The sequence below is a fragment of the Mirounga angustirostris genome, unplaced genomic scaffold (assembly GCF_029215605.1).
Source record: "Mirounga angustirostris isolate CCGP_5_RB_7025 unplaced genomic scaffold, mMirAng1.0.hap1 SCAF_13, whole genome shotgun sequence".
Lineage (NCBI taxonomy): Eukaryota > Metazoa > Chordata > Mammalia > Carnivora > Phocidae > Mirounga > Mirounga angustirostris.
The window spans coordinates 108,484,606-108,501,303 of record NW_026991721.1 but is presented as its reverse complement, the minus strand read 5'-3'; the positions used below and the strand labels follow the sequence as shown (position 1 = coordinate 108,501,303).

General features: G+C 37.7%; 1 protein-coding gene across 3 annotated transcripts in view; it reads left to right on the top strand.

Moving 5' to 3' along the window:
- Positions 1 to 16,698, top strand: part of CEP126 (centrosomal protein 126) — a 94,323-nt gene that overhangs the window by 2,089 nt on the left and 75,536 nt on the right. For all 3 annotated transcript variants that reach the window (XR_010407137.1, XR_010407138.1, XM_045895195.3), the window contains exon 2: positions 1,822 to 1,941. Coding sequence is in view for 1 of the 3 variants with exons in the window: in XM_045895195.3 (XP_045751151.1) it covers positions 1,822 to 1,941 (120 nt within the window). In the remaining 2 variants the exon portion in view is untranslated. The remainder of the gene's footprint in view (positions 1 to 1,821; positions 1,942 to 16,698) is intronic.

The window sequence follows — 16,698 nt, the reverse complement described above, 5'->3', positions numbered from 1 at the left end:
CTGTGCCAGATCTTTATCATTTCCCTCAGCTCTCCGTAGACTGTCTTACTACATCATGAGACAATAGACACCAGGAAGGCTCTCAGGTCCCTCCTCAACAACAACACAAACCCACATACTACCAACCACCACCCCTGCCCCCAAACCCATCTTTTTTTCCAGGCTCACTGATGGGATATCACTTTTACTGTAGAAGATGAGTCTGTTCACCTGTGTCTTATTAGCATATAGCCTTTTTCCCCCCTCCTTCATACCCCTGGATTATAAATTATCCCATCTTATGATTTACTTTCAACTTGTAATGGCATTCTTTCCCTCCAGCCTATAAACACACTCAGGTCTTGGCTATCCTTAAAACGAACTAAACTAACAATCAAACCCTCTGATCATAAGAACCCTTTTAACTTTAGTATCTCCTGTGTCCATATTCAGACCTCTAAAAAGAATAGTCTAAGTTCACTATCTCTACCTTGAGTCACACTTGGTATTACGTTCCAAAATTAACTTAAACTAATAAAATATAAATATGAAATTGTAAAAGAATACTGACAGAAAATAGAATTTCATATTTTTCATGTGTTTGAAGTATAGTAACTTTACTTTTTGAAAGGAAAGAAATTTTAAGGGAAAAATATTTCAAAGATGACTAATAAAACTTCAGTGGAAGGAAAAATTGTATAAATACAATGATCTGGGAAAAATACTTAACACTACAGTAGAGGATTAATATCTACACTATCTCTATTGAATTTGTTGAAATTGATTTTTTTTTTAAATCAAGTTCTCAATAGATGAATGGCCAGTGACTGTGAGCTAACAGTTCACCAAAGAGGAAAATAAAAATTAGTAATCATACATGGAAAGTAGTCTATTTTGCTAATACATATATAATAAATCATGGTTTTCCACATGGTCTTTCTAGGAAAAAAAAAAAGTACTATCCTATGCTCATGAGGTTTTGAAACTTACATACATATATTTCTGATGACGTAAGTTTGTGTAACCCTTCTAGAAACCTATTTTTGTCTATAAGGCACAAAGAGCTATAAAAAATGTATATATCTTTTGTCCTGTATATCTACTGAAAAATTTCTCCAAGGGAATTGTTCAGCGAGATTTTATTAAGCCATTTTTCTATTTTAAGTACCATGCCAGGCATTGGAGTTACAGAAATGTGGAGGAGACATGTACTCATAGGATGTAGTCATGGAGGTGTCGGGTCATTCAGTGAGGGTTTTCTCCTAGAAAATAGGACGGGAACGGCTTGAGGTGGTCCTGAACCACCATTTGCTGAGAGATGATGGTGGATGTGTCATGGCTTGTTCTGTTAGTATCTTCGTGTGTCTGGGTGTGGGATTCATGCAGGGAAGTGTTGAGAACTGAAGTTGAAAAAACAGACCAGATTACAATGCTTTATATACTAGGTGAGGAGATTTAGAATTTATCGGGAATGTGACAGGGAGCTTTAAGAGAACAACAAAGAATGAGAAATCCAATCAGATTTGCCTTTATTAGGTTTTATGAGGTTCATAATGAATGAAAAGATATGTAGTCTCCTTATCTGAGCTCATGATGTCTAAAAGTACAATTTTTTTCCCCAGGGAAAGTGAAATATATATTCAGTTCTAATACCAAATCAGATTTTTTTTTTTTACACAGAATATTTGCTGGTCACATGCTGATGCTAATGACTACACCTATTAGTTGTTCCACAAAAAATCATTATCCTTAGTATGAGGCTGTGATTATATTTATCAGATAGCACTGACATTCATCCACTGGAGATATAAGCCATTGTCCTTAACTTTGTGCTATTACTAGAGATATGAAAATCCATCTGGAGAAAAATTTAGAAGAAGAGCGTCAAATATTACTGCAGCAACAAAAAATATGTCGAAATCGAGCACGTAAATATTTTGTGGAATCAAACCGGAGAAAAAAGTAAGTAATTGTATTTTCTTCAAAAGTGTAGAAATTCAAAGTCATTATAAATTAATAGTTTCTCTACTTTGTAGCATTTTATGAACTATGAACCTAAGTCATGACACTGCTTTATCTGTAAAACACTGATCAAGATTTGTGTGCCTTCATAAATTTTCTTATTGTTTTTCTGCCTAAAGCACAAAGGTGGTGGTGTACTCATTCCACTGAGTGGGACCATAGCAGTCTTTTCTTGTCATAGAACTTCTTATCACAGTGTCATAGGATGGCTGCAAAATGTGCTATCTTCTTTGTTTTCTGTATCCATTTACGGTAAATTAAAAGATTACTAATTAGTGTTTAGTCTCTAATGGAATGTAATTTGATTTTAATTTACTGTTCACTTCTATATAATTTTTCTATATAGCTATGCTCATTCATCCAATCAGAAAATGGGGGAAAATATAAATAATGGTGGAAATATGATGCAAAGAATATTATAAGTGACTACCATGAAAAAAAGAAAGCTTTCTAAGCTGGAAGCCCAATAAAATAACAGTATGAACCGTCCAGTCACTGCTTAACATTTTTCAAGCTTTCTTTGAATGATTAGATTTTGTTTTTTATACAGATTGTTAATAATGTTTTTGCTACCTTGTCTGTATTTCGTCAATACATCAATAGCAAATCCCTAGAGTGTATTAACTACATCATTGAGCATGTGTTGCAAATCCCATTTGGGGAATACAAAATTGTTTACCTGTAACTTTTTTCTGGCATCATATTTCTCTTTAGATTAACTCTTTCATTGTCTGGTGTAAGTTGACGTTACTTAATGAAGCTTGTTTTTTGTTTTGTATTTGTGTCTTACTGTTTTTTTCCTACCTCTTGTCTCTGGGGGCATATAAAAGGCACACGACAGGTGTTCAATAAAGATGCACAGTCATATGTTGAATCAGTCATGGGTTCTGGAGTCAGAGATCTAGGTTTAAGTCCCCATTCCATGAGTTAGAGCAACTTAATCTCCTTGAGCCTCAGTTTCTCAGTTATGATTGGAATTAATAACATCTATTTCAAGGGATTGTTACGTAGAGCAAAAAGGTAATATTAGGAATAGTTGAAAACGTGGAAAATATTTATCACACTCTCTGACCGATAGTGCTTCTTCCTTATTTAGTTTATTTTGTTGATTAGTATTATTTGTCAATTGTGTGTTTTCTAATAACTGAATTACTTTGTAAAAGTGCCTTCCTGTCTTCTCTCATCAAACACTTTTCTCATTAAAAAAACAGAATTCTGGGATGCCTGGGTGGCTCGGTCGGTTAAGCATCTGCCTTTGGCTCAGGTCATGATCCTGGGGTCTTGGAATGGAGCCTCACATCCGGGCTCCTGCCTGCCACTCCCTCTGCTTGTGCTCTCTCTTTCAAAAAAATAAATAAAATCTTTTTAAAAAACAAACAAACAAACAGATCCCTGGAATTCTGATGTAGAAAGAAGAGAAATTTTGCTTTAAAATTCTAAGAGGCAGAACATTTTCCAATATAATTTGTATTTTTCTGTTACCCTGCAGTGCTGTGTAAGACACGTAAAAATTTCTTTTTAAATGCTAATCATTTTACTTTTTAAATGGGGACCAAATTATTTGTGCACTTCTGAATTTCAAAATATGTCTATCATCATGGCCTTTTTGGCCTTGCCATTATCTATCTATTTATGTTTTACATCATCTAAGTTTATGCTGTCTATTCACATTATGGTCACACAGTTTTTCTTAAAAAAACTATTTTTCTTACAAGCAGAGACGTTGTCCTTCCACTCTTAGTGAGTTACATTTTGACATTAACAGTGCTGTGTCCCCTATAGTTTTCAAAGGAGAATGTTCACAGCATCAAGTTCTCTGTATTTATTGCCATCAGTTGCTTAAAATCGCACACATTTCTTTTTAAAGATCTTATTTATTCATTTGAGACACAGAGATACAGAGAGAGAGCACGAGCAGGGGGAGAGGCAGAGGGAGAGGGAGAAGCAGACTCCCCGCTGAGCCAGGAGCCCGATGCGGGGCTCGATCCCAGGACTCTGGGATCATGACCTGAGCTGAAGGCAGATGCTTAAGCATCTGAGCCACCCAGGCGCCCCCAAATCACACACATTTTAATTTTCTTTTTCTTTTTTTTTTTTTAAAGTTTTTATTTATTTTTTAGAGAGCGAGAGAGAAACAGCATGGGAGGGGCAAGGGTCAGAGGGAGAAGCAGGCTCCCCGCTGAGCCGGGAGCCCGATGTGGGACTCGATCCCAGGACCCTGGGATCATGACCTGAGCTGAAGGTAGACGCTTAACCATCTGAGCCACCCAGGCGCCCACATTTTAATTTTCTTGTTATTTACTACTGCTTGGCTTTTCTATTTGCCAGTATTTTTCTTATATGTTTTTATTACATTCTCGAGTTTTCCATTCTCTCAGTATCTGTAGAATGGAATCCCCTTTATTTTATTCCCAGGACCTCTACCTTCACCCCTACCTTCAGTAGATACTGCCCCAGTATGTACTGGTTATCTTTAGGCCTAGTGCATAACTGGCATTCTGGGGCTTCCCTTTATTGCTCTTGCCTCCCATAGCATCACTTTTGTTTGGTTTGACAACATTATTAGTTCACTGGAGCACATCCTCACAAAGTTCTCCAATATGCTGCTATGTAGACCAAAGGACCAAATGATCTAAAGATACACATACACCTAAAGAAATTAACCATTTCCTACCTTTTTTTAATTTTCAATTTTGGAACTATCTTTGGTCAGTAACTGAACAGGCATTTATTTACTGAACGAGCATAACTGGTTGAGTACCGATAATTAAACATTGTGTCAGGAGAAAAAAAATTTTGTTATTAAACTTTAGAAATGGCAATCTGATTTAGTGTGACTTCATAAGGAAAAGAAATTGAAGTAGATTTTAAGAAGTGTGCAAAAGGAACCTCAGTTTTTTTAAAGTTTAATTTTGTTTCTTCAATTGTTTTTTTTTTTTTTTAGATTTCAGATATGAGTGAAGTCATGTGGCATTTGTTTTTCTCCTTCTGGTTCATTTCACTTAGCATAATACTCTTTAAGTTTCATCCATGTTGTCAGCAGTGGCAAGATTTCAGTATATTTTATGGCTGAGTAGTATTCCAATGTATCAATATATCTTCTTTATTCATTCATCTATCAATAGGCACTCAATATCTTGACTATTGTAATTAATGCTACAATGAACATAAGAATGTATATATATTTTTTAATTACTCTTTTTATGTTATTCAGATAAATACCCAGAAATGGAATAGTTGGGTCATATGGTAGTTCTATTCTTCATATATTGAGGAATCTCCATATGGGTTTCCATAGTGTTTGCACCAATTTACAGTCTCATCAACAGTGGGTAAGGTTCCCGTTTCTCCATATCCTCTCCAATACCTGTGATTTCTTATCTTTTTGATAATAGCCATTCTGTTAGGTGATTTCTTATAGGGGTTTTGATTGAATTTCTCTAATAATTAATGGTGTTGAGCATCTTATTCATATGCCTGTTGGCCATCTGTATGTCTTCTTTGGAAAAATTTTTATTCAGATCCTCTGCCCATTTTTAACCAGGTTGTTCATTTTCTTGTTCTTGAGTTGCATGAATTCTTTATATATTTTAGATGTTAACCCCTTATTGAATATATGGTTTGAGATTCAGGTATATGGTGTGCAGTTGAGCAGGCTGCCTTTTCATTTTGTTGATGGTTTCCTTTGCTGTGCAGAAGCATTTTAGTTTCATGTAGTCCCATTTGTTGATTTTTGCTTTTTGTTGTTGTTCCCTTTGCTTTTGTTCCCTTAGCTTTCAAAAAAACAATAGCTGTGACTAACATCAGGGAACTTACTGCCTATGTTTTCTTCTAGGAGTTGTATGGCTTTAGGTCTTACATTCAAGTCTTTAATCCATTTTAAGTTAATTTCTGTGTATAGTGTAAGACAGTGGTCTAATTTCATTCTTTTGCATGAGATTGTTCCGTTTCCTCAACACCATTAATTGAAGAGACCGTCCTTTCTCCATTGTTCTTGGCTTCTTTGTCCGAGATTAATTATCTGTATATGTGTAGGTTTATTTCTGGGTTCTCAATCTGGTTCCATTAATCTGTATGTCTGTTTTTATACCAATAACATACTGTTTTGATTACTATAGGTTTGTAGTATAGTTTGATATCAGGGAGTGTGATACCTCCAGCTCTGTTCTTTCTCAAGATTGTTTTGACTATTTGAGATCTTTTGTGGTTCCATACAAATTTTAGAATGATTCTGGTTCTATAAAGTATGCCATTGGTATTTGGATAGGGATTGCATTGAATCTGTAGATTGCTTTATGTGGTATGGACATTCTCACAATATTAATTTTTCTAATCTGTGAGCATAGAATACCTTTCCATTTATTTGCATCTTCAATTTCTTTCACCAGTGTCTTATAGTTTTCAGTATAGAGGGCTTTCATCCCCTTGATTACATTTATTGCCAGATATCTTATTCTTTTTGATGCAGTTGTAAATAGGATTGTTTTCTTGATTTATCTTTCTGATGCATCATTATTAGTGTATAGAAATGCAATGGATTTCTGTATATTGATTTTGTATCCTGCAACTTTATTGAATTTATTTATTCTAATGGTTTTTTTGGTGGATTCTTTAGGGTTTTCTGTATATAGTATCCTGTCATCTGGCAATAGTGACAGTTTTGTTTCTATCTTTCTGATTCGAATGCCTTTTCTCCCCCTTGCCTAATAGCCATGGCCTGGACTTCCAGTACTCTGTTGAATACTCGTGCCAAGAGTGAGCATCAAGATTGAGCATCCATATCTTGTTCCTGTTCTCAGAGGATCACCATTATGATGTTAGTGGTGGGATTGTCCTATATGGCTTTTATTATTATGTTTAGATACATTCCCTCTTTACCCACTTTGTTGAGAGTTTTTATCATAAATAGATGTTGAATTTTGTCAAATGCTTTTTCTGCATCTATTGAGATAATCATATAATTTTTATCTTTCATTTTGTTAATGTAATGAATCAGTTTAATTGATTTGCAGATGTTGAACCATCCTTGCATCCCTGGAATACATCCCATTTGATCCTGGTATATGATCCTTTTAATGTATTGTTGGATTTGGTTTGCTAAAATTTGTTGATGATTTTTGCATCTATGTTCATCAAGGATATTCTCCTGTAGTTTCCCTTTTTTGTGATATCCTTGTCTGGTTTGGTATCAGGGCAATGCTGGCCTTGTAGAATTGTTTGGGCTTTCCTTACTCTTCAATTTTTTTGGAAGAGTTTGAGAAGTATACGTAGTAAATCTTTGAATATTTGGTAGAATATGCCAGTGAAGCCTTCTGGTCCTGGACTTTTGTTTGGGGGGAGATTTTCGATTACTGATTCATTCTCCTTGCTAATAATTGGTCTGTTCTAATTTTCTATTTCTTTATGATTCAGTCTTGGAAGATTGTATGTTCCTAGGAATGTATCCATATCTTCTAGATTTTCCAATTTGTTGAAGTATAATTGCTCCTAGTAATCTGGTATGATCCTTCATATATCTGTAATGTCACTTGCAATTTCTCCTCTTTCATTTCTAATTGTATTTATTTGAGTCCTCACTCCCTTCTGTTCTTAGTTAGTCTAGCTAAGAGTTTGCTGATTTTGTTTATCTTTTCAAAGAGCCAGCTGTTAGTTTTATTGATCTTTTCTATTGTCCTTTCAGTCTCTATGCATTTCTTTCTGCTCTGAACTTTATTATTTTCCTCCTTCTACTAGTTTGGGACTTTGTTCTTCTTTTTCTAGTTCCTTTAGGTATAAAGTTAGATTGTTTGACATTTTTCTTGTTTTTTGAGGTAGACCTGTCTTGCTATGAACTTCCCTCTTAGAATAGCTTTTGCTGTATATAGATTTTGGTATGTCATATTTCTGTTTTCATTTCTCTCTAAGGGCTTTTTTTTAAATTTCTTTGATTTCTTCTATCACCCAGTAGTTGCTCAGTAACATGCTGTTTAATCTCCACATATTTATAGTTTTCCCATTTGTCTTCTTGTAATTAACTTCTAGTTTTATACAATTATGGTTGGAAAAAATGCTTGATATGCTTTTAATCTTATTGACTTTATTGAGACTTGTTTTGTAGCCCAACATGTGATCTGTTCTAGAGAATGTTTTCTGTGCCCTTGAGAAGAATGTGTATTCTGCTGCTTTTGGATGGAATGTTCTGTGTATATTAAGTCCATGTCATCAAATGTGTTTTTGAAGACTGATGTTTCCTTATTGATTTTTTTTTGTATGAATGATCTATCCATTAATGAAACTTGGGTTTTCAAGTTTCCTACTATTAGTGTATTGTTCTCAATTTCTCTCTTTAGCTCTGTTAATATTTGCTTTATATATTTTGGTACTTCTATATTGGGTACGTATATATTTATAAATGTTATATTTTCTTGCTGGATTAAACCCTTTATCATTATTGCAATGACCTCTTTGCCTCAAGTTACAATCTTTGTTTTAAAGTCTATTTTGTCTGATAATGAGTATAGTTACTCCAGTTTTCTTTTCATTTTCATTTGCATGGAATGTCTTTTTCCATCCCTTTACTTTTCAGTCCCTGTGTGCTTATTTCTGAAGCCAGTCTCTCGTAGGCAGCATGTAGATAGGTCTTGGTTTTTTGTTTTGTTTTTTTTATTTATTCAGTTACTCTATCTTTTGATTGGTGAATTTAGGCCATTTACATTTAAAATAATTATTGATAAATGTACACTTATTGCCATTTTGTTAATTGTTTTATGGCTATTTCTGTTGTTCCTCTTTGTTCCTTTCTTCTCTTTTCTCATTTTTCGTGGTTTGGCTTTCTGTAGTGTCATATTTAGATTCTTTTCTTATTTTTTTTTTTTGTATTTACTATAAGTTTTTTCCTTGTGATTACTGTGGGAGTCACATAAAATATCCTATGTAAATAGCAGTCTATTTTAAATTGATAACAACTTAATTTTAAATACATTCCAAAGCTTTACCTTTTTGTAACCCCCCCATGTTTTATATATATTTTTTTAAGATTTTATTTATTTATTCATGAGAGATAGAGAGAGAGGCAGAGGCAGAGGGAGAAGCAGGCTCCCCACGGAGCAGGGAGCCCGATGTGGGACTCGATCCCAGGACCCTGGGATCATGACCTGAGCTGAAGGCAGACACTTAACTGACTGAGCCACCCAGGCGTCCCTATATTTTTGATGACATATTTTACATCTTTTTATCTTGTTTCCCTTAACTAATTATTGTACTTTTAATTAATTTTACTACTTTTGTCTTTTAACCTTCATGCTGGCTTTATAAGTGATTGATCTACTACCTTTGTTATATATTTGCCTTTTCCAGTGAGGTTTTTACTTTTCTTTGTTTTCTTATTAGTGCCGTTTCTTTTCAGCTTAAAGAAATCTCTCTAACATTTCTTATAGGGCTGGTTTAGTAGTGATGAACTCCTTTTACTCTAAATCTGTCCTTCAAGTCTGAGTGATAACTTTGTTGTGTAGAGAATTCTCAAGTGAAAGGTGTTTTTGTTGTTGTTGTTTTGTTTTGTTTTTTAGCACCTTCAATTTATGTCATGGCACTCCCTTCTGGCCTATAACATTTCTGCTGAAAGACCTGCTGAGAGTTTATGGGGTTTCCCTTGTAATAACAAATTGTTTTTCCCTCACTGCCTTTAGATTCTCTCTTTATCCTTAACTTTTACCATTTTAATTATAATATTTCTTGTATGGATTTCTTTGTGTTCATCTTATCTGGAACTCTCTGGGCTTCCTGGGCCTGGGTGTCTGATTCCTTCCCCAGGTTGAGGAATTTTTCAGCCATTATTTCTCAGATAATTTTTCTGGCTCTTTTTGTATGTTGTTGTCTTCTAGGCTCCCTATAATATGAATGTTATTCTGTGTGCTCTTGTCCCAAAGGTCCCTTATGGTGTCTTCACTGTTCTTTTTTTTTTTTTTTTTTAAGATTTTATTTATTTATTTGACAGAGAGAGACACAGCGAGAGAGGGAACACAAGCAGGGGGAGTGGGAGAGGGAGAAGCAGGCCTCCCATGGAGCAGGGAGCCCAACCCAGGACCCTGGGATCATGACCTGAGCCGAAGGCAGACGCTTAACTGACTGAGCCACCCAGGTGCCCCATCTTCACTGTTCTTAATCCATGTTTACTTTTGCCACTCAGTCTGTGTGAGTTCCATTGCTTTGTTTTCCGGCTCACTGATTTGTTCTGCTTCATTCAGGCTGCTGTTGAGCCCCTCTAGTATGGTTTTCAGTTCAGTTACAACTTCCGTTTGCTACTTGATGTTCATCCATTCTTCTCCCAAGTTTGGTGAACATCCTTATAACCATTACTTTGAACTCTTTATCAGGTAGATTGCTTATCATCATTTCATTTAGTTTTTTCTGAGTTATTATCTTGTTCTTTCTTTTGGAACACATTTGTCTTTCTCCTCATTTTTCCTAATGCTCTGTGTTTGTTTCTATATATTTAGGTAAGGCAGCAACCTCTCCCAGTCTTGAAGGGGTGGCCTCGTGTAAGAGGTGTCCTACAAGGCCAAGAAGCACAGTCTCCCCTGGCCACCAGAGCAAGGCACTCAGGAACTATCCCCTGTGTGGGCTGTGTGCACTCTTACTGTGGTGAGGCTGGCGCTCTGCACACTCGTGGGCAGGGCAGGAGCTCAGTCTGGCTCCAGGAAGCAGCTGTGACTGCCGCAGTGTGTCAGCAGGGATGGCCTCTGACCCCAGCTGTGAAACCCATTCCTGACCATGCACACATTGTGGGCACGGCTCTTGGGGGACACGCCCACTGCTGCTAGCAGCAGGTTAGAGGGAGAATTCCAAAAGGCTGCTCCCCATGCTGGAGTTAGTAAGGTCAGCTGAGACAGCAAAAATGGCTTCTGCCATTGTTCCAGTCCCAGGGGAGAGTGCCTACTGTTTCCCACCCCTTTGGCAGACACTTAAAGGTTCGTAAATGGGTCACTCTTACCTGTTGTCTGTGCGCGGTTCAGATTGGTGTTGAGTCTTTGCAAAAGCCCTCTAAGAGTGAGTTTTCTGTTCCCTACAGTTTTAAAGTTTTCATGAACATAATCTGTGTTGATCTTCAGAGCCCAGTGTTTTGGGGCTCATCTCTCCTGTGCAGGATGTAAGGTTTGCGGCCCCTGGTATGAAGATGGAAGCTGTTACTCCTCAGGGAAACACTGCATACCTTTATATCCCTTCTGATTGTGACCAACAGCAACTGGGGTGTCGTTGTCCCTAGCAAATTTGTGTTTCTGCCTCTTTCCCTTATTGATGTTGTCCTTTTATCCTTTGTTGTGGAGGCTCCATTCATTCCATTATTCCATATGTAGTTGTGAATTTGTGTCCATGGGAGGAGTGTCCATGGGAGCTTCAGGATCTTGCTAGGCTGTTATCTTGAACCCAACTCAACCTTCAGATAGTTTTAAAATACTAATGTAAGCATAGAGACTTAAAAGTTCAGATGATCAGATAAAATTCCTGTGTAACTAACCAGCAGAATAAGAGAGAAAAGGACAGAATACAGAAAATTGCCCAAATAAAGAGAAGAAAGACTCCCAGGTAATAAATGAGGGGCAAGCACTTTGGAAGACTCACTAAAATCTATAATAAAAAAGATCCCTTAAATACCCTAAAGGCATGGGGCACCTGGGTGGCTCAGTCGTTAAGCATCTGCCTTCGGCTCAGGTCGTGATCCCGGGGTCCTGGGATCGAGCCCCGCATCGGGCTCCCTGCTCAGTGGGGAGCCTGCTTCTCCCTCTCCCACTACCCCCTGCTTGTGTTCCCTCTCTCGCTGTGTCTCTCTCTGTCAAATAATAAAATCTTTAAAAAAAAAAATACCCTACTCCCGGCTCAGCAGGGAGCCTTCTTCTCCCTCTGACCCTCTCCCCTCTCATGCTGTTTCTCTCTCTCAAATAAATAAATAAAATCTTAAAAAAAAAAAAAATACCCTAAAGGCAGAAGGAAATTACCTATGAAATAATGGGGTATCTGCAATATCTATTTGTGAAAATGATGCAGTTTGAAGTTTCCCATGAAGCAAGAAATATGTACCCTTAGAATAAATAAGAAGGAATTATACTTTAAGCAGTGTCATATTTATCATGTTTATCATGTGGTATATACTGTAAGCTAAAAAATATACATAGATTCAAATAAGGTCATATGTCAGTATGTGTAAATATCCAGGGGTATATTGTGCATAATATATTAATAGAAAATTAAAGGAATTTAGGATATTTACAAGTAATCTTTGACCATTTAAAAATGTTCTAGAGGACAACCATTTACTCACCAAACTAATATATGCTGGGAGACTTAAAGATTTCATATACTAAAGAATAAAAAATAAAATGCATGATTCCTGCCCTGAAATTACTACTTGTGAAGTAATAAAGGATGACAGTGCTGTGCACCAAATACTGTGACAGTCGCCTGTGACGTTCGGTGGGCGCACACTCACACGCTGCAGGACAGAGAAGAAGTCCGGGGAGAATAAGGTCTTATTAGATGACCAGGAGTTATCCGGGGTCCTGAGGGGTAAGAGTGTTTAACACAAAGAGGACATTAGGTGGAAAAGTTTAATGTCGTGAAATATAAGACAAAAATTTTATGTCATTTACACAGGAAAATGTGGAAGAGTGTCAGAAGATGAAGCTGTAAGTTGGCTGGAGACATTTCATAACATCCATGCCAATCTAAAGAAATTAAACCCTATCCTTAGTACTTGGAGATGCTGTTGAAGGAGGAAAATCCGAGAGTGTCATAATCAGATTTATATTTTAGCTCGTTACAGCAAAGGGTTAGGAGGTGAGATAGAAGCAGCTGGAGGCAGAGAGAACAAGTAGACAGTTGTTTTACTAACCTGGGCAGAGCAGGAGCACACAGACAGGGCTGTGACTGAGTGGGTAGGGTCTGTAGGAATCTAAGGTCAGGGGTGGGTGGTACATGAAGAGCGTTGTCAGAAAGGGAATACTTATGGGTTACGCAAACTTTAATATTTTTTATTATTATGTTAATCACCATACATCACATCATTGGTTTTTGATGTAGTGTTCCATGATTCATTGTTTGTGTATAACACCCAGTGCTCCATTCAATACGTGCCCTCCTTAATACCCATCACCAGGCTAACCCATCCTCCCAACCCCTCCCCTCTAGAACCCTCAGTTTTTTTTCAGAGTCCATCATCTCTCATGGTTCGTCTCCCCCCCCTTCATTCTTCCCCTCCTGCTATCATCTTCTTCTTTTTTTTTTCACATATAATGTATTATTTGTTTCAGAGGTACAGATCTGTGATTCAACAGTCTTGCACAATTCAGCAAACTTTAATATTTTTAACTAAATCTTTCTAAGTTACAGTGCATATTTCTGGGATCCTTTATCCAGATTATAATACATATTGTTTGAGTTTTCCTTTATGCCCTAGGATAATTATTATAAGCATCAAATATTCTATTCTGTTTTCTTGCTGTTCTGCCCTTGAGCTGTTAAGCTTTATTTAGTTCATAATAGTAGCCTGACAGGTAAGCTTGTTGCATTTATCTATTAAAGATTTTCTCTTCACTGTTAGCTGAAATTTCTCTTTTTTAAATTTAAGTCTTGGGGCGCCTGGGTGGCTCAGTTGGTTAAGCGACTGCCTTCAGCTCAGGTCATGATCTTGGAGTCCCTGGATCGAGTCCCGCATCAGGCTCCCTGCTTGTCAGGGAGTCTGCTTCTCCCTCTGACCCTCCCCCCTCTCATGTGCTTTCTCTCTCTCTCATTCTCTCTCTCTCAAATAAATACATAAAATCTTTTTAAAAAATTAAAAAAATTAAAAAAATAAATTTAAGTCTTTATTTTAAGGTAATTATAGATTCACAAGCAGTTGTAAAAAAAATAAAATAATAGGGATCCCATAGTACCCTTTACTCAGTTCCCCCCCCCCCAAAAATTATAGTTCAGTCTCACAACCTGAATAATGACATCTTTACAGTCAAGATACAGAACATTTGCATCATCACAAAGATTCCTCACGTTGCCCTTTTAAAGTGACACCCACTTCCGTCCCACTCCTACCCCTGGAAATCACTAATCTGTCCTCATTTCTATAGTTTTTTCATTTCTAGGGTGTTACATAAATGCTGTCATACTGTATGTAACCTTTTGAAATTGACTTTTTTCACTTAGCAGAATACTCTAGAATTCATCCAGGTTGTCGTGTGCATCCCTAGTTCATACTGCTTTATTGCTGAGTGTTTTCCATGATACGGATGCACCAAAGTGTGTTTAACCACTCCTTCATTGAAGGGCATCTGGCTAATTTCCAGTTTGGGTTACTGTGAATAAAGCTGCTATAAATATTCATGTATAGGTTTTTGTGTGAATGTAAGTTTTTATTTCTTTGGATAAATGACTGGAAGTACAATTGCTGGATCATATGGTGGTTGCCTGTTAGTGTGTTAAGAAATTGTCAAACTGTTTCAGAGTGACTGTGCCCACCAACACTGTCAGATTGATCCCCTTTTTCCACATCCTCACTAGCACTGGTGGTGTTAATGTTTTTTATTTTAGCCATTTTTATGGGTATGTAGTAATATCTCATTGTATTTTTAATTTTCATTTCCTTAATGGCTAGTGAGGTACCATATTTTTTCATGCACTTATTTGCTATCTGCTTACCCTCTTTAATGAAATTTCTGTTAATGTCTTTTGTGTTTTCTAATCAGATTTCTTGCTTCTTCAGTTTTGAGTGTGAGAGAACTATATACATTCTAGATACTTTGTCAGACGTGGTGGTTTGCAGGTAACATCTACTCTGGCGCTTCTCTTTTCATCTTCTTCACTGGGTCTTTCCTGGAGCAACACTTATTATTTTTATAAAGTCCAGTTTATCTGCTTTTCTTTTTATCCATTGTGCTTTGGTGTCAAGTCTAAGAACTCTTTGCTTAACCCTAGATCCAGAAATTTTCTCCTGTTGTTTCCTAAAAGTTTATATTTTTATATTTCATGGTAAAGTCCATGATTCATTGTGAGTTAATTTTTGTATAAGGTGTAAGACTTCGGACCCCCTCATCAGAATGCAGTTGAGCATATTCATGTGGGTCTATGTCTAGGTTCTGTATTCTATTCATCTATATGTCTTTGTGGAAGGCATATACTTCAATTTTTATTGTGATTCTGTAGCTATATATTATGTAGTGATGGAATTGTGACTATGTAGCCGTATCCCGTGTTGAGATGGAATTGTGATTATGTAGCCGTATCATGTGTAGTGATGGAATTGTGACCGTGTCGCCATATCCCGTGTTGAGATGGAATTGTGACCGTGTCGCCGTATCCGTGTAGTGATGGAATTGTGACCATGTCGCCGTATCCCGTGTTGAGATGGAACTGTGACCGTGTCGCCGTATCCCGTGTAGTGATGGAACTGTGACCGTGTCGCCGTATCCCGTGTAGTGATGGAAGTGTGACTATGTAGCCGTATCACGGGTAGTGATGGAATTGTGACCATGTCGCCGTATCACGTGTAGTGATAGAATTGTGACTATGTAGCCGTATCATGTGTAGTGATGGAATTGTGACCGTGTCACCGTATCCCGTGTAGTGATGGAATTGTGACTATGTAGCCGTATCATGTGTAGTGATGGAATTGTGACCGTGTCGCCGTATCCCGTGTTGAGGTGGAATTGTGACCGTGTTGCCGTATCCGTGTAGTGATGGAATTGTGACCGTGTCGCCGTATCCCGTGTTGAGGTGGAACTGTGACCGTGTCGCCGTATCACATGTTGAGATGGAATTGTGACCGTGTCGCCGTATCCGTGTAGTGATGGAATTGTGACTATGTAGCCGTATCACGTGTTGAGATGGAATTGTGACCGTGTCGCCATATCACGTGTAGTGATGGAATTGTGACCGTGTCACCGTATCACGTGTTGAGATGGAATTGTGACCGTGTCGCCGTATCACGTGTAGTGATGGAATTGTGACTATGTAGCCGTATCACGTGTAGTGATGGAATTGTGACTATGTAGCCGTATCATGTATAGTGATGGAATTGTGACCGTGTCGCCATATCCCATGTTGAGGTGGAATTGTGACCGTGTCGCCGTATCCGTGTAGTGATGGAATTGTGACCGTGTCGCCGTATCACGTGTTGAGATGGAATTGTGACCGTGTCGCCGTATCACGTGTTGAGATGGAATTGTGATTGTAGCCGTATCCCGTGTAGTGATGGAATTGTGACCGTGTCACCGTATCATGTGTTGAGATGGAATTGTGACCGTGTCGCCGTATCCCGTGTAGTGATGGAATTGTGACTATGTAGCCGTATCACGTATAGTGATGGAATTGTGACCGTGTCGCCGTATCATGTGTAGTGATGGAATTGTGACCATGTCGCCATATCCATGTATTGATGGAATTGTGACCATGTCGCCATATCCCGTGTTGAGATGGAATTGTGACCGTGTCGCCGTATCACATGTAGTGATGGAATTGTGACCGTGTCACCGTATCCCGTGTAGTGATGGAATTGTGACCGTGTCACCGTATCCCGTGTAGTGATGGAATTGTGATTGTAGCCGTATCCCGTGTAGTGATGGAATTGTGACCGTGTCACCGTATCATGTGTTGAGATGGAATTGTGACCGTGTCGCCGTATCCCGTGTAGTGATGGAATTGTGACTATGTAGCCGTATCACGTATAGTGATGGAATT